The 23327-nt window shown below is 38.5% G+C and overlaps 1 protein-coding gene across 1 annotated transcript in view; it reads right to left on the minus strand.

The window, feature by feature from the left end:
• LOC132789380 (protein slit) overlaps positions 1–23327 on the minus strand; it is a 59001-nt gene that overhangs the window by 23140 nt on the left and 12534 nt on the right. Inside the window, 3 exon segments of the mRNA XM_060797352.1 lie at positions 820–914; positions 916–1874; positions 18423–18492. Coding sequence (XP_060653335.1) covers positions 820–914; positions 916–1215 — 395 coding nt within the window. The 5' untranslated portion in view covers positions 1216–1874; positions 18423–18492.

Raw genomic sequence — 23327 nt, forward strand, 5'->3', positions numbered from 1 at the left:
GTTGTCGATTATATCAATCGAATCCGATCTGATGGACATATTTTACTATCTTTTGTATTCCTTCTCAAATGTATTTTTTGTACATTCTTTTTATCTGTTATATATTGTTCCGATGTTTACCCTATATCTGAATTTGCACGATTTTTTTAAATTAATTATTATAGTTATTATTATGAATATTCCTAACTTCGTATAACTGGGTATTATTATAAACTTTGCATCATTTATAATAATAATTCTTTATTATGTTTCAGCTATGCTAATTTGGCATTATTTACATAAATATATCTTAAAGTAAAGTAAAGTGAAGTAAAAATGATGGAACTAGCTAGGTGTTATTATGGGTTTATATTTTCAAAATTTCTTCAAGTAAAACGAACAAAATTTTGATTGTTTAATGATTTTTTTTTAAATTTATAATTATGAAAATGTTTGTTGTAATCTTTTTCCACTATTCTTTTTTATTTTTCGAAATATTTTACAATCGATTGTAGTAATAATGATGAAACTTGTTAACTCATTATATCCTAGTATTTTTAACTTTTCTCATAACCTAAATGTGGGTTCTAACGACATTTTCATAATTTTATTAAATTGATAATTATAGTAATCTTAGTTACCTTACAATATTTACTATATTGATATAAAATTGTATATATTGTTACGCTATATTTTCTCATAGTTCCCTCACAGCTAAGTATTTTATATATTGCAATTTCGACTGATTTTCAGCCGTCTATCAGGGTTTATTTGTATATTGGGGTTGTTGATTTTATTTTAGAGTAGATTAATATTGAGAGTAGTGCACTGTGTACTTACAGTCGTTCCACATCCGCAGATATTTTGCGAGGCACCTGCGTTAATCCTCGATGCGAGCAGTCAACGGTTAATCCGCTGCAGGAGCAAACCCGGGGGGCAACGCGCCTCCGCAATGACGCCAACTCCGCCACCGGGGATGTGGATGCCAACGGAGCCGAGGCCGCCGCTGGCGATGGCCGAGCCGCCAAAGCTGCCACCGTAGGGTTCGCCATGAACAGCGACGCTGAGCAGCAGCAATGAGAGTGAGAGGGACAGGGACAGGAGAGACAGGAGGGAGGGAGCTAGTTGACGGAACCGCAGACGGAACAGGATTAGAGCCTTAGCCGTGGCTGGGGCTTTACAACGCGTCGGTGGTTGCAGCGTTGATGGTTGCGTCGTCCTCGACGGCGACGCCATTGTGGCACATTTATAAGCAACGTGCCTAATTGAAAGTATCGAGTACGTGTGCGGACGCCACTTTGTCAACAGCAATCACGATTTCACAAATATTTGCACAAGGAAAAAGGATTGATGACGCCCGGTTTCCTCTTTTCCGTATTCGTATATATTTCCCGCACTTCGTATTTTATTTATTTATATTTCGTAGTTCGATATTCGTCGTTGTTGTTGTTTTTGTTGTTGTCGATGTTCTTTCGGCTTCTTGTTCACCGCGCGCGTCCCGCACTCACTTTATTTTCGTTCTTTTCTTGCAGCCCGTCGCGACCGCGCGCCACGGCACAACTGATAGCAGCTGGACAGTAAAAGAGCACGCCACAGAGAGAGGAGCGAGTGAAAAGTGACGAGTAGCGAGTAGAGGCGAGAGAAGTGCAACGACGAGAACAATGTATTGTGTTGTGTGTAGGTAGCCAGTCCACTTTCGTTAGGTAGGCGACCACCAGACGGAAATGGGCTTCTTCTATTTGTATCTTTGAGATACGCACGTCGACGCAACGCTGACACTGCACTGCACTGCTCTGGCACTTTGCTGTCAGCAGTTAGACTCGCCTCGCCAGCAACTTCATCATCGTCATGAACATCATCAGCAGCGCCGTAAGCCTGTGACCTGCTGCGCACATCTGCAACGAAAGAACGGAAGAGAGAGAGCGAATAAGAGAGGGAATGTTAAGAAAAATCATGAAAAATTATCTATAAATTCGGCAAGCGTGTCTACGTCAGTGCAATGACAGGAAATTGTTACTGACTGCGATATAAATATATATGTAGATCCACACACATTCACACACACACACACATATACATAAGAAACTCTCTCACACATCACACTTTATATCACTTAAATAAAAAAAGACAAGTGAAAATAATGTGACAGTTGCGATTTGATGGTGGAAACTAAAATTTATATTATGCACAATGTGAGAGACAAAACAAACTTTAACTTTACTAAAATTGAAAAAAAGTGCATCTACAATATATCTGGGTTCAAGTGGCAACTTTAAATTCCCGGAAACCTTTCGGGTCCTCTCTCCTGAATTGGGGTTGGTCTTGTAGAAGCACCTGTCAGTAGCAGTAGTCAACAACTCCAACAACGAAGAAAGACTAATCACCCTAATCACAGAACCATTATTAAATGGTAACCATATGTTTCCCCTAAGAAAAAGGAGATAACGAAAGCCAGTCTTAAGAGCTAATGACTCAACTTATTAACTATTTATATCGTGTATACGGGAAAGAACATGTGTTTCTTCAATTGTTTGTATTAGCCTTGGCAAAAAAATGTAAAATGCTCATAAATGGGTAGTAAAGGTCTGAATGCAAGTCATAAGAAGCCAATTATAGTGCAATCACAATTTAAAGTTATTGCTCTCACATTAATGCATACAACGTAATGTTTTATTATGCATGCTAATTCGAGAAAATGTGATTTAATCTCTTGAAAAGGCTGAACACTAAGTAGCTAGTAGTTGGTAATTCTTAACTTTAACTTAACTTTAAGAAATTGACTGTTTTTTTTTTAAATATACATCAAAAATGTAGTAAGACCAATAACATAATTTGATAAATAAATTTCAAGTTTAAAATTAGGAATGAAGTAAGAAAGTTCTTAAATATAACCAAATCTGCTATCAATTTTCAATACAAGTCGAAAGAGTTATTATGGCTAAAAAAATACCAAATAAATATACCGAAAAAATACTTAATTATCGTTAATGCTATATTTGGTGTTTTGATACATTTGTACGTGTTATTATTGTTATTTATTATTATAGAAATTAAGAAAAGGTTTCTATATTTTCTAACTCTTGCGTCATTTGCATAACATTCCTACGCATTGTCTAGTAAAGTCTCACGCATTTCCTGGTTGATCTATTTTACCACATTTTAAGCTAACAATTAGATTAAAGAACTTAAGTGAGCACTTTGACTCAATTAAATTGTCTCTACAAATTGTCTTCTAAGTACTGACCCTCAATTTACAATCTTTTCCCTTCCCTTCTTGAAAATCAGTCACAAATTCTACACTCAACTACCGCTGCTACTACTCAAATCAAATCAAATCTATATTTAGTGCACTTGTCTACACTGTGTGGTCTTTCCTTTTCCTTTCTCCTACTCACTCGCTTCTCGCTTCTCACTTCTTCCTTCCTTGTGCCCTCCAATTGCATCTGCCGCTCATGGTTTATTTTTGTGCCGCTCACTTTGTGGCACACTTCTTGCCGATGTCCCTTCTTCTCATTCTGTCAAGTTGGGTATTTAATTTGCAAATTGACATGTTAAAGACATATTCACATTTTTACCCCAACAACTCATGGTATTTGTATTCGTATTCGTACTCGCAGTCACAGACACATTATTATATGCCATAGATTGAAATTAATTGTTTAAATTAACATTTGGATAGCTGACAGCAGCGATTGACTTGGAATTTGATTGGGAATATGAATGATAACGACTAGCTACGAGTAATCGGAGATGCCGACATGGGTGGAACGAGATGAACGAGGGTCTGTCAAATATTCTTAACTGGCAATCAACGAAAACTCAATGAACATTGGCTGCTAAATGCAATTGAAAAAGAAAAAGCTTGGGAAAGTATTTATATACCCCGTGTTTGATATACATATAATGAGAAATGATTTATTTGACGTGTAATTAAAAGTCTGATGAATATTATTGCTCATATATGATTTATAATAATTGTGGTGTATTACCAGTTGAATTCAGATTTTGCATATTTTCATATTCAATTGAATTCGTTGCTAATTGATCAATTTGAGATTTATTTTTTTACTATTTATCTTTGTTAAAATATCTTAGGAAAGCAAAAAAGTATTTGTCTTATTATCGAAATTCGCATTTCATTGTAATTTAAATTGCAAATGACATATGAAATAATGTGGTGAACTAAATTAAAGTCCAATGATAAAAATAAATCAATTTAAGCTAGACCAAAATATGTAAATATCCATAATTCACGAATTAATTCATATTAATCAATTTAAAATACTTTCTTAATGTTAGATAGCAATCTATATTCTGTGCTCTTTTGTTAATATATTAAAAATGGCGTTAGTATAGTTCAAAGTTTGTTTAGACATTGACATTGTTTTTCATGGGTATTTTGCAGCAAAGCTTCAGAGAAGTGCAACACTTTCCAAGGCTGTGTGTTGACGAGTGTATACTGTGTGTGTGTGAGTGAGTATCCTATCAAAGACATGCCAAACGCAGACAACTAGGCAGCCACCCAACGGGCCTTTAATCAAAAATTTATCATTTCTCTAGCAAAAGGAAAGGCGCACAGAAATATTTCTGCTGCAAAGGGATGCCTTTCTTTACATGACGACGACGATGGCGAGTCTTTCTCCTCACGATGACGATGACGATGGCGATGATGATGATGCTAGGGATGTTGAGAAGAGGAAGAGCGGATGTGGGGGAGTAAAATGCTCAAAAGATGTAATCACTGCATTGTCACCAACCGGAGACGGGGCTCAGTCTCAGTCTCAGAATTGAGCTGGAGCCTTGACGAAGTGAGTGAGGGAAGGGGGGGAAACTCCTTCTGTCCTTCCTCCTGGCGGCTGTTTCTTCGACTATGTCATTCGCTTTCGACTCATATGAAACATAAATCAGTGAAATTCTATACATGCCAATGATTGTCTACTCTTTGGCTTGTGTTCAACATACAAACACACAAAAATTCCAAAGCAAAATTCAATGCATGCCAATAACTCGTTCCACAATCCAGAGGATGAGAGAAGTCAGTGTCTTGCTATGGAGGAAGGAAGCAAGAGGATGAGAATGGGGATGGGGGCTATGTAACAGGCTAATGAAAAGAAGGCCTCGACATGAACACAGCCCTGGGGAGGGACGCTGCGCAGGCATAGGCATTGGAATAGGCAGGGGAACAGTTGTCGACCGGGTTTATTGAGATAACGCGTGAAAAACAGAGTGACATTTGGACAAACAAAAAGAGCACTATCCAAATAGTGACGCTAGATAGACATAGACATATATAATGGCACAAAGAGTTGGGTACACACTAGTCTCTGCAGATTAATGAGGCACCAACCCAACCCAACCACCTCCACCATCACCACTAAGTATTGCCTTGAAACAATAGATTTATGAGCATGGAAAACCCACTGCTGGCGCTTACTGACTGACTGACTGACTGACTGCCTGTGTGCCCACAATCTGCTTGGCCCTCAGGCTTCAGCTTCAGCTTCAGCTACTGCTGCTGGTTTTCTTGTGGATTTTCCAATAAATTACTCTTAAGTATGCACTTAATTCAAATAATGCCAACTTGTGCGCTTTGTCCCCTATGCGGGAGGGATGAGGATGGGGGAGTGGAACAGGGAACTGCCGGGCTGTCTGACTGTCTGGCCTGTAGTGTCCCGTGCTGGCCCCAAGTGATTTGTTTTTTTGTGGCTTATAAATGAGTAGATGTTGTGCCCATCATCCCGAGCAATGTCTGACAGTTTTTTGTTGTTTCTTGCCTTCTTGCTTATGACATATGTCAAAATTTGTATCATCTGTGCTCCACACAACTTGTCTGCTCAGCTGTCCAGATAAGCGGAGGAAGGAGTGTTGATTCTTTATAAACACCATTCAAAAGGGATTAAGCTGAAGTCAGCGAAAGCAGAATCTGCACAACTTATGGCTTAATCTCAAAAGTGCTGCCCTCAGCAAAGACCTCCAATGCACTGCTCAAGAATCCTCTCCAAAATCAAATATAAGCACAAGTATATAAAAACAGATCATATATATTTTAAAGATAAACTTGAGTTTGCTTCGTGATGCGAAACAGCTGTATGTAGTATTGAGTATTTCAAGTGCGACAGACAATCAATTATTTTTCGGAATTGAAAGCTGATTCATTGAATAATTTGAGAAGGGAGCAGCAAAGCAAAAGAGGTGATCCAAAAAGGAACTTTACTTATTTCAAAGTAAACAGACCACTTCCGCTCCCGTAAATTGAAAAATGTAGTAGCATTCGTAATTTCAAAGTTAGAATTGCGATTTATAGTAGATACCATAAAAACTATAGCCTTAATATTAAAAGATATTTGAGAAATAAATGTATATACTAATCTGGTATACTTCGGTAGCAGTAATATAGTAGTATATGGATATACTGAGTATATGTTTTGGTATATTTTAGTATTTTTTGGTATTTTAATTTGGTATATTTTTATGATAATACGGCACTGATTTACTTTTATTGAAAATGTGCAGCAGGTATCTTAGAGTTGAGCACACTCGATATCAACTAAAATACAATTTGTGTTTCCCAGTAAAATTGGCTTGGTACGAATGTAATCGAAATACTTTTCCATTTGAGGGTAAATCGGAGAATTGCTTTAATGTGATTGGTATTTAACAAAGCCAGCTTCCAAGTTGACCAATTGTTGAACTAATTAGAAGCCTTTCCTTTTGCTGTCACGTTATATCTTTCCATCTCGGCCCACGTCTTGTCCAGCTGCATTTTTTCACTCGTGCTCTGGCATTTCCGCAGAGTCTTTTAGCTCCACAATGTGACAATGCCGCTTTCCTCCCCCGCCAGTCATCTCTCTACTGAGTCTTGCATTGAAAGGAAAAAATAACCCCTTTTTGTACACCACGTATATAGTATGTATATAACATATATGGTACGTAGTAAGTAAGCGTGGTCAACGCTCAATGAATTGTATTAAGCCTGAATGATGGAGATCGAGATGGTGACTGAATGACTGACTGCGATACTGAGCGACTGAGAGAGAGAGAGAAAAGGAGAGAGACTCCGGGGCCCATCTTCAGTTGAGCAAGCCGGAAGTGTCGCATACTTTTACGGATACACCGGCTTAATTATGTGCATAATACACAAAAACAACAACAACAACAACAACATTTATGTATGTATGTTTATGCATGTGATGAACAATCCCCTGACAGAGACCGGGGCATGAAATGACAAAACACGAGCATTAATTGCTCCACATTCACACAGTCTGCATTGGAATTGGAGTTGGAGTTGGAGTAGGAGATGTGAACTGGAAGTTGGAGAATTGTGAATGTCCCCCAGGAGTTGGAGTGAAAAGAAAGAAAGCGCAAAGGTCTCGACAAGCCAACGAAGCTTATAATTTATTAATCTATGCATAGCACACACACTTAGACACACACTGAGCACTGAGCAACTGCATAACAAATAATTCCATTTCATGCCGCTCAACTTTCTATGTCTAGAGTCTAGAGTCTAGAGTCACTGCGGAATCTCTCTCTTACTCTTGTTGCCAGAGTCCAGCACTACATGTCACTTTAATCTCTTAGAAGTGTCACTTTTGCAGCTCTTCAAGTGTTTGTGTGCTGTGTTGTGTTGTGTTGTATTGCTCTCGTTGCTGTGGCTGTGACTGTTTGTTGTCGTTGCCTTAGGTGGGGGCGTTGTAAACAATGTGCTGCCGCTAGTTGAATTTGAATTTTCAGTTTGATAAGCAACAAAAAAGCATAATAACACATCAAATTGCATGTGAGTAGGATGAGGGTGAGACTTGAGGCACAAGCAACCAGAGTGCCAGAGGATCGAGGGGGATGGGATATCAAGTGAGGCACAATATGCCTCAAGGTCTGCCCTTCGGATGCAAACCTTATGGTAATGAAGTGTAGCAGCTGTTTTTTGAGATCTGAATTTGAATATAAGGCATCGCACACTGAAACTGTGCATATGATAAAATCGACTCCATCTGAGGTCCTTTCTCAAAACTATTTAAATAAACTCAAAGTTATTCAAATAAGTAAGAAATAGTATTCAAAGATAAGCGAAAATATAGATTTATAGTCGGGCTAAGATGATATAAACAATATGTAAGAAAGTTACAGTCTACTCATTTTTAAGAAAAGCAGTGCGAATGCGGTAAAAATATGTCAAATCATATATATCATAAAATACTAAAATATACTAAAAACTATATTTGGTATAAGGATATACTTTTTCAAGTGAGAAAGCTGCAGTCTGCACATTTTCAATAGAAACATATCGGTATTGTCATTAAAATAATAATAATAATAATTATAGTATAAATAAATACTAGACACTTTATTTGGTATAAATATATAATAGATAAATATATAAAATACTAAACAATCTATTTGGTATAAATATATAATAGATAGATAGATAAGATACCATATAATATTAACATAAAAATTGATTTAATGATTTCCGCATAAGTTTAAAGATTTACCAAATCTCACATATATGTATTACAGACTAATTGCAAACTATCTGGTATTATTTTGTCATAGTGTAACACACTGTGCAACATAACGATTTACATTAGATACAGATGCAGACAACTCAGCAGCAGACAAGTCGCCTGACAGACTACTTGAACAATCAAATTCAATTTATGCCAACAGCCACACATTCATTTTCATTTTTGTACGAATACGAATACGAATACAAATACGAATACGAGTGTGAGTACGAGTACGAGTGCGAGTATATTCATTTTGATATTCAGTTTTCGTTTCTTGATCAACACAAGTGATACTGATGCTGACGATCAAGTACCGCGCTCGCACCTTAAATTAGTGATAAATGCGAAGGGGAGAGATGAAGCTGGTATTATGGCAGATTATGCTGCTCTATTTGATTTAGACTTGATTTGGCTTTATTATTACAATGGCGCCTCAAGTGCCACACAGTCAAAATGTTGACTGCTGGCCTGCTGCTTATCTTTCTTTCTTTCGTCTTTTTTTTTTGGTTTTTTGGTTTTTGTGTGGGTTCATCAAAAAGCTTAGCATTATTTAAGTTTTCTTCAACGCGTGTTTGTTGTCGCTATTGCTATTGTTATTGTTATTGTTATTGTTATTGTTGCTCTTGGTGTATGGCAGCTGTGCCCAACCTGTTTCGAGGTTGAAAAAATAAAGCAACATAAACCCAAATTTCCATGTAAGGTTATAAAATGTTTTCTGCTATTTCACAAATGCATAAAAAACGAGAGAAAAAAACAAAACAAACCAAAAAATAACCAACTAAGTCTAGGCCTCATGCCCCGTTCCAGTCTCAAGCGCAAACTCCAACTCAAACCTAAACCTAAACGTAAAAGTAAACCCAATCCCATCCCATCGACAAAGTGAAGCACCAGGTGCAATGCATTGCAGTTGAGAGGCAGCTTTGTTGTCGGTGGTTTTTTGTCGGGGTCAGGTAGTTTTGCCTGAATGCCCGAGCATTGTGTTTTATCCACCGGCAGAGGGAATTGAGCTATGTACGTTTTACGAGAGAGATACAAACTGCACTACGTACTCTTGGTTTGCCAGGGGAGTCGCTCAGTGCTGTTGCATGCGTCACTGGGATTAGTGGCAGGTAGTAAATTCTCAAATCGCGAGAGTTGCCACAATCTAATATGCATAAAACAAATTAGAGCGCAAAGAAGCTAGTTCCTTAATCTAGAAATATTAATATTCAAAAATGCCATTAAACAAAACAGCCAAGAAAGCTACACTCGAGTGTGCTCGATTGTGAGATTTCTATGAAACTCTCTTACTAAATATACCTAATTACTATACTGAAGAATACTAAAATATACCAACGATTATATTTGGTATATAGATAAAACACTACTACATAAATATACCATACAGTACAAATTATACCATATAGTCAGCCAAAGACCTACTAAGATCCGAATGCAGTTGACGGATAAACAGAATGATATGGCTATATTATCTGATCAATAATATATACATTTAATGAAGAGATGCTTCTATGTCCCAATAAATTTAGATTAGCCTTCTACCCTATGAGTAACGGGTATAAAACGTAGAAACTAAATTAAAGTCTTAAGGGGCCAGTTCCTTAATCTATAAATATTACTTGTTTACACACTTTGTTCCTTAAACATGCATCTTTAATTTGCATTTAAATATAATTTTGTTATTCTATGTGGTTCTAACCCAATGAACTCTCTGGCCCGGCAGTAAGTGCCCATAATATTTTGGGGGGACTATTAATGAGCGTGACATGGATAATAAAACCACATTTGGCCATTTGGTAAACACACTCTCAACATGTTCAACATAGCAAATAAAAAATCGTCGCCTGCTCTAATAATTTTATGGCACTTTAACGCCAATCCATCAAGCCACCCTCGTTACAAGTGTCCAAAAGAATCGATCGATGGGGATGTGCAGAGCGAGTTTGCTGTCGCTGGCAAAAGAAAAACATTATCTACATCAACGAAACTTGAATGTTTTTCATAAATATTTTCGGGCAAAAATGTTGTTGAAGTTGAAAAATGTATAAATACTTTTTATTCCCATACTACCGAAATAATGGTCACTAAAAAAGAGCCAATAATAAGTGCTCAAGGTATTGAAATTTTCAAATTACTTGGTAGGGAGAATTGTCCTATCGTTGTCTGTGTCTGTGGCTGTTGCTGTTGTTGTTGCTCTTGCTGTTATTGTTGTTGATGGTACTCCACGCATCGATATCAAATTTCATGGGCTTTCACAATGGACCCACAGTCGAGTGCGTGTTGATGACAGATTTTCTGTGTGCTCTGGCGTCGATTTCGTTGTCGTTGACGTTTACGTTGTCGTTTCATTTTCATTCCGTTGAAAGTCATTTTTACTCATTTATTGTCACCGTTAGTGGGCGCTCACAAGTATGTGTGTGTGTGTGCGTATCCTTACAAGTACACAAGTATATATACATATAAATGTAAGTGTATGTGTGCTGCACGACGGGCTGCCAGAGCCTGGGTATTGATTCCACTTCCAGCTCCGCAGCGGGACACCAAGTCAGTCACTTTGTCAGTCAGTCAGTCCCAAAGCCCAATTGACATGACTCAACAGCAGTCATGCTCTCTATCTCACTTATTTCCGATTCCCACTCTCGCTCTCTCGCTCTTTTCCTTTGGGCTCTTTTTGTGTACTTATTAAATATTTAAGAGCTTGGCCTTTGTTTCAGACGAAAGCCACGGCAAATACTTAATAATAATTTTTAACAACTGCCGCAACTCGGCAGGTTGCTGCTGCCACCGCCATGTAATTCATTTCCATTCCCCTCTCTCGCCTCTCTTCCCTCTCTACCAATGTTGGCGTCATCGTCAGCGGCAGACGTCGTTCCTTTGATAAACTGCACGCAGAGTTCTCCGATCCAGAAACTTAAGTTGCCATCGCATTTTTTTAAATTACGAGCATGGTTTGTTGCGTTTAAAATACAAATTATACATACGTGTTTCTTAGCACTGAGTTTATTCGATTCACAATTCTGACTCATACAGCAAGAAGAGCAAGTGGGTCAAACAGGTAAGACACAATGAGTGTTTAATAAACGGTTCCCATTGCTTATTGTTCGATTACTTGCGCACTTTCGACTTCTCAAGAACATCAAGCTCCACATGCAACCCAGACAAGACACTTGTGGGGAAGTTCTAACTCTCTCATACAGTTAATTATAGTTTGGAAAAGTAGAAATGAAGAAAACAGTAAAGAATGCCGCAGTCCCTATGCGTGATTCTAACTTGTTCTCTCCAGACCTTTGGCATTTATTCTATTTTTATTTAGAAATTCGACATTTAAATTACATTTTATTAAAAGTTTCCGGGTAATACCATTCTTAGTTAATAAGGTATAAACCATTTTATTTCATATTTAGCAGCATTTTAGCTGTCCAAATAAAAAAACAAATTGTAACAAATATTCGAACTAATGCGAACAAAAGATTCCACATGACTATGTTTATTTTCCTTTACGTAATTCATTTTAATTTGTAACTTCAAATTCAATCAATTTAATTTGATCATCAGAATTAATAAAAAACAAGTAAGAAAGCTACAGACGAGTGTACTCGACTGTGAGATACCCGCTACCCATTTTGAATAAAAGCAATATATTTTGCGGAATTATTCTCAAAATATACCAAAAAATACTAAAAAAATATACCAAATGGCATATGTGGTATATCGATATAGTACCGCATTCAAAATATACCATAGACGGCGCAATATACCAGATTGTCGGCCAAAGCAACTCAGACCCCTAGTAAGTACGCGTTTTTGCCCATACAAAAGTATTTCTTTAATAACTTCCACAATTTTTATCTGATCGAACCAAATTTTCAGGAATCATAACTACTATAGTTATTATTATATATACCAAAATTCGCAGACGAACATGGCTAGATCGTCTTGGTTGTTGACGCTGATCAAGAATATATATACTTTATAGGGTCGGAGATGCCTCCTTCTACCTGTTACATACATTTCCTGTCGGCACAAAGTTATAATACCCTTCTACCCTATGGGTAGCGGGTATAAAAAATGTATCAAACATTTAAAATAAAGAATTTTTGGCTCATACAATCATAACTGCAGTCTTAATGTTTGGTTACGATCAGATAATATAATATAAGACATATTGATATACCAAATATACACTTCGGTATATTTCTGTCAGTATATAAGTTTAGCATATGTTGAGAATAATACCACATTGTTCTGCTTTCAAGCACACTCGACTGTAGTTTCTTTTTTTTTTTGTATCTTACTTAAGTAAAATTTATTGTACTTCTTATTTGACTTCTTACTAGTTATTTCTCGACTTATAAAAATAGAAATTTAAAGAAAACGTTCCACACTTACTTTGCACCCATATGCGTAATTAACTAGAAATAAATTAACCTTTCTCACATTTCGAGCTAACTTAAAATTGACTTTTAACTATTTATAATCTTGCAACCTTTCAATTAGACTCAAAATGGATTATCAATTATTAATTAAGTGTTGTCTATGCCATAAGCGTAATGTCAAAAGTGAACAACCGGGACTTTAAATGTGCGTTAAAAGTCTGTTTAAATTTGATGTTTTAATCGTAGCAACCGAAATCCATAGCAATTTGTTCGGTTGCTCTCAAGTCGCTCAGTCGTTAGCTTTTGAGATGGAAAAAGGAAGTGGAAAATGTAGCTGCAATGCAACCCTTTTAATATTCATGCTCAGCTGAGCTGAAACCCTTCTCTCCGTTCAGCTCTGTTCGTGGGTTGAGCACAGCTGAATATTTGTGCCCCGTATTTGTTAGTCCTTTGGTCTAAGTTCGTTAAGCGGACACCTAGGACAACTAAAGCTGTACTTTAATTCACTCTGTCGTCGTGTGGGGAAACCTTTTGCCTTGGCTTAGCTTGACTTGGCTTGGGTTCGCTTGTTCAAGCTGCCTTCTCCATTGACTTTGCCTCGCTCAAGTGTTAAATCTATTTGCAGTGGCTGCTCCTCCGAGTGTGTCCCTATGTCTCCTCCTCATCCTCCTCCTCTTTCCAGTCACTCTTTAGTGCACTACAACACTACATTCAAGTGAAACACTCATTTAGGGGATGGGTTGGGGTCGGGATCGGGGCATCCTCAGCGCCTAAAACAGCGCTATGCACAGCGTAGTCCGAAAAACAAACTCAACTGCCATTCCAGGCATGCCTATGCTGCACATGCAACAGCCACTGCTGCTGCTGCTGCATTTGTCGTCGTCTGATTTCAGCAAATATTTGCAAATTTACGTTGACTGTGTGTAACCCCAGCATGGCCCGTGACGACGACCCCGCGAGTAACTGAGACTGAGAATTGCAACACAAGCGAAGAGGAAAGGAAGGGGGCAAAGCGGCATGCCAGCGGCATTAGCGACAACTGTCGTAGAGTGGCACTTAATGAGCAACGGCTGCTGTGGCAGCTACTACTACTGCTGCTGCTGCTTCTGCTGCAGTGGCCCGCATGCCACAGAGTGCAAAAGAGAGGGCAACAATAAAGTTGAAGTTATGCACGATGGCCATGCAATTGCCGCCGCTGTCTGCCATCCAGTCTGACTCTCTGTCTGTCCAAGCATCTGTCTGTCTGTCTGTCTGTCAGTCTGTCTGCCTGCAGCAAAATGTATCTTACGGATGCGCACAGACCTTCATTGTGGCTGGCACAACAGTCGCTGTGCTTGCCAGTTGCCAGTTGCCAGTTGGCTGACTGCTACAGATTCTTCTCTCTCTCTATAGCGTTGCAGTAATTTGACTTGATTTGTTTAAGCTGCCACACACACACAGACACACACACACTCACACTAATGCACACACCCCTTGGACCCCTACTAAATGACAAATGTGCCGCTACCATGTAATCGCATTAAAGTCCAGCCACCGTTGGTGTTGTTGCTGCAGCCTCTGCTGCTGCTGTTGCTGCTGTTGTTGCATATGTTGCGCTCATTAAATTTGTATTTATAATAGTCGCCAGCTAAATCGCCTTACATTTGGCTACGCCCGTGCTTAGCGGCAATAATGGTAATCATCATCATTTTTCGATAGCAGATAGAAATTGTAGTTGCTGTCGCGATTGCTGTTGTTGCTTGACTAGGCAAATTGCAAAATTAATTAAATTTTAGCACAACTTTCGAACGGTACAAATGATTCTTTGTTGTTGCTATTGTTGTTGCCATTGCTGCTGTCGCTTTTGTTGGATGTTGGATAACTCTCTGCGTTGATTGGCGCACTGTGGTTGGTGGTTGCCGGTCACTGATTGCTGCTCGCTGCTTGCTGGCTCTGGCTCTGACTCTGGTTGCTCTGGTCTCATGGTTTGCCTCGGCTTGGCCAGCGGTTTTGCTTGCATTAAGTGAAAAAAGATTCAGCCCGTTGGTAACTCAACCCGCTCCGCTCTCTCCCCTCTCTCCCTTCCCTCTCTCCGCGTTTTAACATTTCTCGTACATGCAAGTGACAAGGCAATATCCGTCACGCAAACAACAGCAGCAACATCAGCAGCAGCAGCAACAACAGCAACAACAGCAACACCCTGCCACCAACTACGACAACTCAGCACTATGGTAAGAAATCAATACGAGAATTGGATACTGAAAATTGGCTTAGCCATATTGCAATATTTATGGAAGCAGAATGCATTTTTAACAAGGATTTAAATGAAACTGATGTAGACTGAACAAAGCTATTTTTATAATAAATTTTAAAAAACTTAAAACTTAAATTTATTAAAATTTACATCATCGTAATTTGAAAATTAAGAATCAAATATTTTAAGCTTGAATGAAAATAAACCTAAACACAAATAAACTACAAAATTCTTAAATCAATCGTTTCTACCTTTAAAAATTTAATGTAGTTATAGTTCAGATAGTCGAACTGTTATAAGGATTATTAAACATATGAGTGCAGTTAAATATAATTAGTATAAACTAAGATTCTTTAATTATATTTAACTGCACTTATTTGTGTTAATAATAACGACATATTCAGTAAAATGTAATGAAAAAAACATTTTTAAGCATTTTTAGTATAAATAAATACCATACTGAAATATTCCACATTAACAAAATACCAAGTAAGAGAAATACCGTCTTAAATTTAAGAAATTCGGGATGAAATGTATGTTCATGAAAAATATTCTGGATTATTCAGTTAATACATCATTAGTACTTATTAAATTTTGGGTGTCAATTCAGTATTTATTTTCTGTGTAACTTTATCATGTATTGAATTCAATTGCAGATTATTAAGCAAACAAGAAAGAATGAATCTTTCACATATTAACCGATTACGTTTATTATGAAGTTTTGCATTTTATGTATGTGTTGATCTTACGACATGCTTGACTTTCCGATAAGAAAGCAATCGAATTGTCATAAATGACTCCTTTATTGACTACTTGGTAATGATATTCATCTTCTTTGAGGCAGTCTGAGCAGAACTTGTGGCAATTACTTTGACGCAATCTGAACACGATACGAACGAAGCGCCTGAACCACATAAGAGACACATTAACCATATGTATGTGAGCACATATAATATGCAAATTGAATTGGGTAACGAATTGTTTTGGCCATTTAACTGCCATTATTGTCCACTGTGCGTGGTCTGGTCTGGTCTGGTCCTGGTTTGCCTGGCCGATTTGCTGGCGAAATTATTATTCATCGCTTGTACAACGACAACCACACGATGAAGCTGAAGCTGACGCTGACGTTGGCGTTGACGCTGACGCTGACTGAGACGCTGAAGTTGGCGCACGAGTTAATTACGGTCCATTAGACTGCACAAGGGGTGTTTATTACCACATCAGTGGCGCCGCCGACGCCGCCGCCGCCGACAACGCGTCGCTGCCAACGTCAGCAGGACACACGCTATGGCCATTGAAGGTGGCGGGCCGCATGATGAAAAACTAGAAAATTGTTGTTAGCTTGTTTCGTGTTTGCGGCAGCAGCTTTAACTTAGCTTACTGCTCTCTCCCTCTCTCTCTCTCACTCTCTCTGTCTTTCGATCCGTGTGCATGGACATGAAATCATTTAGAAAATCTGCTTTGACATGGAAATTGCGACAGGCAAGAAGCAAGCAGCAACGTCAAACATCAGGTGGAAAAATTATTGAAAATGTTCGTGTCTCTATTTGTGTGTGACATACTTATGCATGTGTGTAGTTGCTTTTTTTTGGGGGAGGGGGTCACTAAGCTTCAATTGCGTCACGCAGGTTCGACGCACTTTTCGCCCAGCGATTTCTAATTGTGACGCAGGCGCGGAAGAGTTTCCAACAACGTAGACCAAAGGCTAACGTTTGCCCCATTGTTGATGTCAACGACGACGACGACGACTGGCGACAAAAATTTATTAAAATATTACGCCAGGTTGGGCAACCAGTTGGCAGCGACAGGTGAGCAGGGAGTGGAGAAAAGGGGAAGGGGAGCAGGGGGCCACAAGGATTCGTCGTTGTGTTGTGTTTGCATAAAACTTTTTCAAACAAAACTTGGCTTTCCCCTCTGTCAAACCACCGACTCCTCCCTGCAAACCCCTTCGTCTACACTTTGCTCTGTTGCTTCCTTACGTTTTTCCTTCTCCTTTTCCGTTCTTTCTCTTTTTTTGTTGTTGTGCGTTTGCCTCGCAAATTTTCAACAAATTTAGAAGAGCGGAAATTGCAAAGCATTCAGCGAGTTGAGTTGAGTTATTTGTACGAATGCGTGCAGAGGGATGGGTAGGAGGGGTGCTTGGAGGTTGGGGTAAAGCAAAAAAAGAAAAAGTTTTCTACCCTCTGAGAGTTGGGCATACAGATTTTGGATCCGAAGAAGAAGAAGCAGAAGAAGGAGGAGGAGGCAACGAAGGCGTTGCAGCGTCGACAAAATAAAAAGTTTTCGCGTTGTTTACATAACAAAAGCAGCTACAGAGCAATGTCGATGCGGGTGAGGGGAGGCAATGGGGAGGGGGAGGGAGTCTTCACCCGTGGGTGGGTGGCCTGTCAATTTGTGCATTGGAATTTAACAGCATTCAGTGCCCGCTGCATGCAGCACATAAATTGAAGTTTTATTGTTGCTGCTGCTACTGGCCATAAACAAAGTAATTAAACGCAAAAGCCAAGCAGTCAACAACAACAACAACAACAACTAAAACAACAACAACAGCAATCATAAAATGGAACAACAACAAGATGACGCAGGCCAAACGCAATTAAAGAGTTGAGAAAATGATTTTTGTTGGCTTACCGAATCGGTTCCATCTCTGCTTTATATCACATCATGTGCCAAAAGCGTAAAAAAGCAAAGGAAAATCTGCTGCAATTGTTGCTGCATGCAAATAAACAGACTTCAGCAAACACCGCGCTAATTGGCGCGACTGCGAAATAACGACGCTGACAGCGACGCCAGCCGCCACAGAAAGAAGGGGAGTCAAGGAGACAGAAATATAGAGAGAGAGAGAGTGCAAAGGCAACTACTGCAACTGCGACTGCGGCTGTTGACCGTTCGTTTGCCAGCGCATGTCTCTGCTTTAACTCTGTCTCTGACTGACTGAGTGACTGACAGAGACTGCCTGCTATATGTCTAAATACTATGTCTGTCTCACTATGTGTGTGAGTGCGTGCGTGCGCGTGTGTGCGTGCGTGCTTCGCCTCACTCAGAGATGGGCGCGTGACAAGATTGTGTGTCACGCATTATGGCCGCATACCGCGACTAATTGCAAGTCGTGTAAGATTTTCAATAGATATTTATTTTCCTATTAGTTTTGGCTATTTACTGTAATTCTCGAGATTAACCAAAGCTATCTAAGATACGCCTCACGCAAAAGCTTACAAAATGTTTCTAAATATTAAAAAAGTAATAAAGAACTTTCGCCATTTAATGTGCTATAATCAAACATTCACACAAATTAGTTTGATACTTATTTCTCTGAATACTTACATAAGTCCAACCAAAATATGAATATTTTGGGCCAACTCGACTAAAAGTTCCTGCTGTCGGTTATAAACAACTGTAATTAAAAACATAAAATGTTCATTAGTATTAAACATTTAGTTTAATGATAAATAAAAAAATAGTTGGTAAATTTTCTACAAGAATGTTGTCAAACAATTAGTTTAATCAGATTTTAATGATGAACATGATTCATTGCCAAATTATTTGGTATTAATATTACTCTACTAATAGAATCCCAAAGATATATGTATATTTATGAATCTATGTGTCTAACATATATGTAAATATGTACTAATTGGAAACTGTCTTGTAAACATAGCTTTAACGGCGCACTCGTTGCTGTTAATATTGTTTTATTACCAATTACACGCTCTCACAATTCTATTTAGTGCATTTTTATGTTGTATATTTGGATCAGTGCGAAATAAATTTTGCCAAGTCAAATTTCCATTTTTAATGACGTGTCGTATTTTGATTTACGTGCGTTTTCAATTTAGCGCTAAGTAATAAAAATAACTAATTCGTTTGAGCTATTCAACAAAAAACTGAAGAATTTCGATCGTGTCACGCGATCGACTCTAGATCCATTTGCAATTTGCAACGCTAGCTTAGCTCTAAGGACTTTGGGTAAACACCTTGATTAACGGCTTCTAATTGACAACAAGTGTCAACTACAAAAAGAAAGCAGAATAAAATTAAAAGTGAGACATCAAAGCATCCAACTGATATATAAATGAATAGTCACTCTTCACTTTTTTTTAAAAGGTAGTAATAAAATGTAATTCAATGTGATTCAACGCAACTTATCTTTTAAAAGTGAAATGACTAAACAATTTGAATTTTAGAATATTTTAAAGTACAATTTGTTCAAAGTCTAAAATGTTATGTACAATACTCGTAAATTTGCTTTATGAATTTTTGACTTGCAATTTTGCTCTCTGTAGACGACGTTCTCATTGCTGAAGACCCTGTGGGCGTTTGCATAAGAAGTAAACATTTACACAACAATGCGTGACTCATTATAATGTAACAAGCAGCATCGTTAAATAAACTGCTGCTCGATATGAGTTCTCTTAAGCTCTTGCAAAAACATGTTAAATTCATTTTACAAACCTGAAAACTTGTCACTTTTAGTGCTATACTGATATATGTATGTATTGCTCCAATCTGATTGCGAGAAATGACTTTATAGACTTGACTTTATGTGCTTGCAGAAGAGTTGTAAAACCTTCTTAATGCGTCGAACACTTTCTAAATAGATTTCCTCTGGTTTTAAGTGCTTTCCTAAACAATTATTCGCAGCTCTCTCTCTCTTTCTGCGCAATTGTCGAGCTTAATACATTTTTTTAGAGATCATTTACGACAAACATAGCAAACTATCGGATTCTTGAAATCGGCAAGTGCTGCATAAACATTCTCAGTCAGTTTAGAGGGAACCTCAGTACTTCAACTGAAGTGAACTGAAACCAAAATAAGGTCCAAGTGCGGTAGGTTTGGTGCCACATAATGTGGCAGTTTTAGTATCTCAACATTCGGTTACGGGCAGCAAAAGAAAAGCTGGAAAAATGAGCAAGGTGCTTGGCGTTTTCAATTTGCTTAGCACATCCGCCCGCCACTGATTGAGGCGCAGCTCTGGCCAAAAAGCTGAAATGGCTTCTGCAACGCGCTGTGTTGCAGGTAAGAATGGCAGCACAGATAAATATAACGAAGCAGCCAGCAACGAACGAAGCAACTTCCCGGAATGATTTAAATGCAAAGTGTACATTTTAACACGCGGCTGGCTGCCAATGACAAGACTCACAGACTCACACCTCGCACTCAACTCTCACTCAGTCACTCGCTGCTGCTTCTGCTGTTGCTGCTGCTGCAAGACATTGCCGCAAATGAAGCAATTGCACCGCAGCAACCAGGCGCGGCAGCAGCAGCACCAACAATAATAACAACAGCAACAACTATAAAAATGAAGTAATATGCGCGGCAAAAGTAAGAGAAAAAAAAGAAGGAAGAATAAAAACTACTTCTTCGCTCTGAACTAACTGATGAGGAAGGAGGGAAGGAGACAGGGCAGCAGCATTGTGGATGTGGCGTCAGTGCAGGGCGACGCCACAACAAAACATAAATTCCAATGAAATAAGTTGATTTATGCTGCTGCGCGCGCCGTGAGCTGACAGCAAGCAACCAGCAAAGCAGCAACAGCAACAGCAGCAGCAGCAACAGAGTTCCAGGGCCTAGGGCCTCCATAAGAAGAACATCCATCTGGCTAGGGCAGACTGCCAGGGTGCCAGTGTCGAGGCAGAGCTCATATGCCATATTTCTCATATACATGTATATATATATACATATATATACGATATATACTACTCACAACTCGCACTTGAGCAACGATGCGCTGAACGTTGACGTGCGGCATGCAAAGTCAAAAATAACTAAAACCAAAAACAATAAGAAACAAAAACTAAGGGAACTTTTTTTCGCTTGCGCTACTCTCTAGGTGTTGCAGGGAGGCGGGGGCGTGGCACTTGGCGTTGATTGAATTATATTTTGTGCAGCGGATAGCATAAAAATCAAATGTGTGCTCTCCACCCTTTCCTGCTGTTGCTCACTCAGTCGACTCCATCCTGGTTGTTGCCGCCTTTGCACAATCAAAAAGCTCATAGTTCAGCGATGGGCACGTGACAAATTAATCATGCCACGTTAATCACGAAGATGACGCCAGCAAAGTTGTGCAGCACGAGTGACAGAAAGAATTCCAGCAAACTCGCAAACAAAAACAATTAAGAAAGCAGCAGTGGAGTATGATCAACTGTTGAGTACTCACTAACAATGTTCAATGCAAGCAAAACAGTACGATATTATCGTAAAAATATACCGAATTATTATACAATTATATAGTAAAATATACTAAAATATACACTTGGTATGTAAATGTGCTATTTAACTAAAGTAGACCAAATTATTATACAATTATATAGTAAAATATACCAAAAGATACACTTAGTATGTAAATATACTACTTAATTAAAATATACCGAATTAGTTTATACGATTATATAGTAAAATATACCAAAAGATACACTTAGTATGTAGATGCACTACTTAATTAATATATACCAAATTAGTTTATCAGTATATACTAAAATATACCAAATCCCACACTTCCTATATAGATATACTACTTAATTGAAAATATACCATAGAATTCAAATTATATGAGATTGTCAACCAAAACAAAAAAGACTTGACTGCTGCAAACGTTTTACCATATTAAATTATTTCTTGAATGTGATTCCAAAAATTTTATATGATCAAAGTCAATTTTTTTGAGGCATCCTAAAGATGTTATTTAATTTACTCTTTCCCTTTCGTTCTCGTTTCTGTTACTTACATTTCCTGCCTGGTATAAAAAGCAAACTTTGGTACTTTCATTTTTAATTACACAATGGATTTTCGACTATGAAGTAAATTGAAACTTGTTTTTAGAGTGAAAGATAAGATAAAGTAATTAAAGTAGTTGAGCCATAAATTGGCTTCAATTGCATCATAAAATTTACAAAAATAGTTCAATTCTAGGTTGCAATTAATACTCAACAAATATTTTTTTACGCTATTTCGCTGCATTTGTTTAGTTTGTAAACGGCGTCCATCAATCGCATCACGCTGCCATCGTTAGGCATATTTCAAAAATCATCACTTGCTCGTGGCCCACGCGTTGTATACGCAATCTGTTTGGGTCTAGCATTTTTTATGAGGGGTCTTCAAAAACCAAGAAGAAGAAGAAATGATGCTGCTTGCAAGTGTAAATCATGAAATTATAAGCCATTTAATTAGCTGCCTTGATGTTGAAATATGGTATGCTGATATATAGAGTAGACTTATTTTCAAGTTGCTGAAAGCCATTTCCCACTGGGGTCGGGGTCGGGTTCGGATTGGGATTCGGATTTGCTTTCTGCTCTGGACTCTAACATATGTTGAACTAATTTAAAAGCGACCAGGGGTCAAAATGCATTTTGCTCATTAGACAGGGCGCGCTTTGATGTTTCGAGTTGTTGTTGTTTTTGTGGGACCCTCGATGGAAATTAGAAATGCGAGCGAACGTTCATTTCATTTTCATTTTCAATTCAAAAGTGATTTGCATACCGCCTGCTTCACCTATGCCGCCCCGAAAGCAACTTGTTGTGAACACACAGACACAGACAGAGTCAGAGGCAGCGTCAGAGCGAGTCCGAGTTATGGCCACGTTGCCCAGCTGCTGGCCTCGTTGTCATAAATTCTTAACGTGGCTCACAATCAACTTGCCAACCATGTCGCGCAGTCGCAGACTGTATTCTGTATTTGTGAGGCGGCATTATTTAACTCTGCTCAACTGTCAACTGTCGACTTTATTTTTGTTTCTGTTTCTGTTTTTTTTTTGTTTTTTTCTTCATCGTCGAGGCGTGCTGCATGCACCTGCGCGATAAGATAAGATGTGTGGCACAAGGGCGCTGCCCCATCAGGCACATCATGTTGTCAGCGGCATTCTCTCTGCTTTCGGGTGTCTCCAATCTGCGGTGGCATGCGGCTTGTAAGTAGCATGCCTTTGTTGTTGATGTTGCTGTTGCTGTTGCTGTTAATGTTAATGTTGTTATTGTGTCCACCGGGGTAATTGCACAGAAGTGTGTGTTGTGCGGTGGAAGGTGTGCGGTGTGCGTTGGGATGAAGTTTTTGCTGCTTCTTGGAAAATGTTAGTCAAGGGAATTGTAAAGAAGAAAAGAATTATGAAATTCAGTGCCGGGCTAGACAAATAGAAAATTCTACGAGGGTTGCGAAACATTAAAGGAGCAACCTGCTTAAAGTATCCTGCAGACCATTTTATCGTTAGTTCCCTTTCGGATAGGGAAATGAGTTCACAAA

This window comes from Drosophila nasuta, chromosome 3 (assembly GCF_023558535.2).
Source record: "Drosophila nasuta strain 15112-1781.00 chromosome 3, ASM2355853v1, whole genome shotgun sequence".
In the NCBI taxonomy this organism is placed as follows: Eukaryota; Metazoa; Arthropoda; class Insecta; order Diptera; family Drosophilidae; genus Drosophila; species Drosophila nasuta.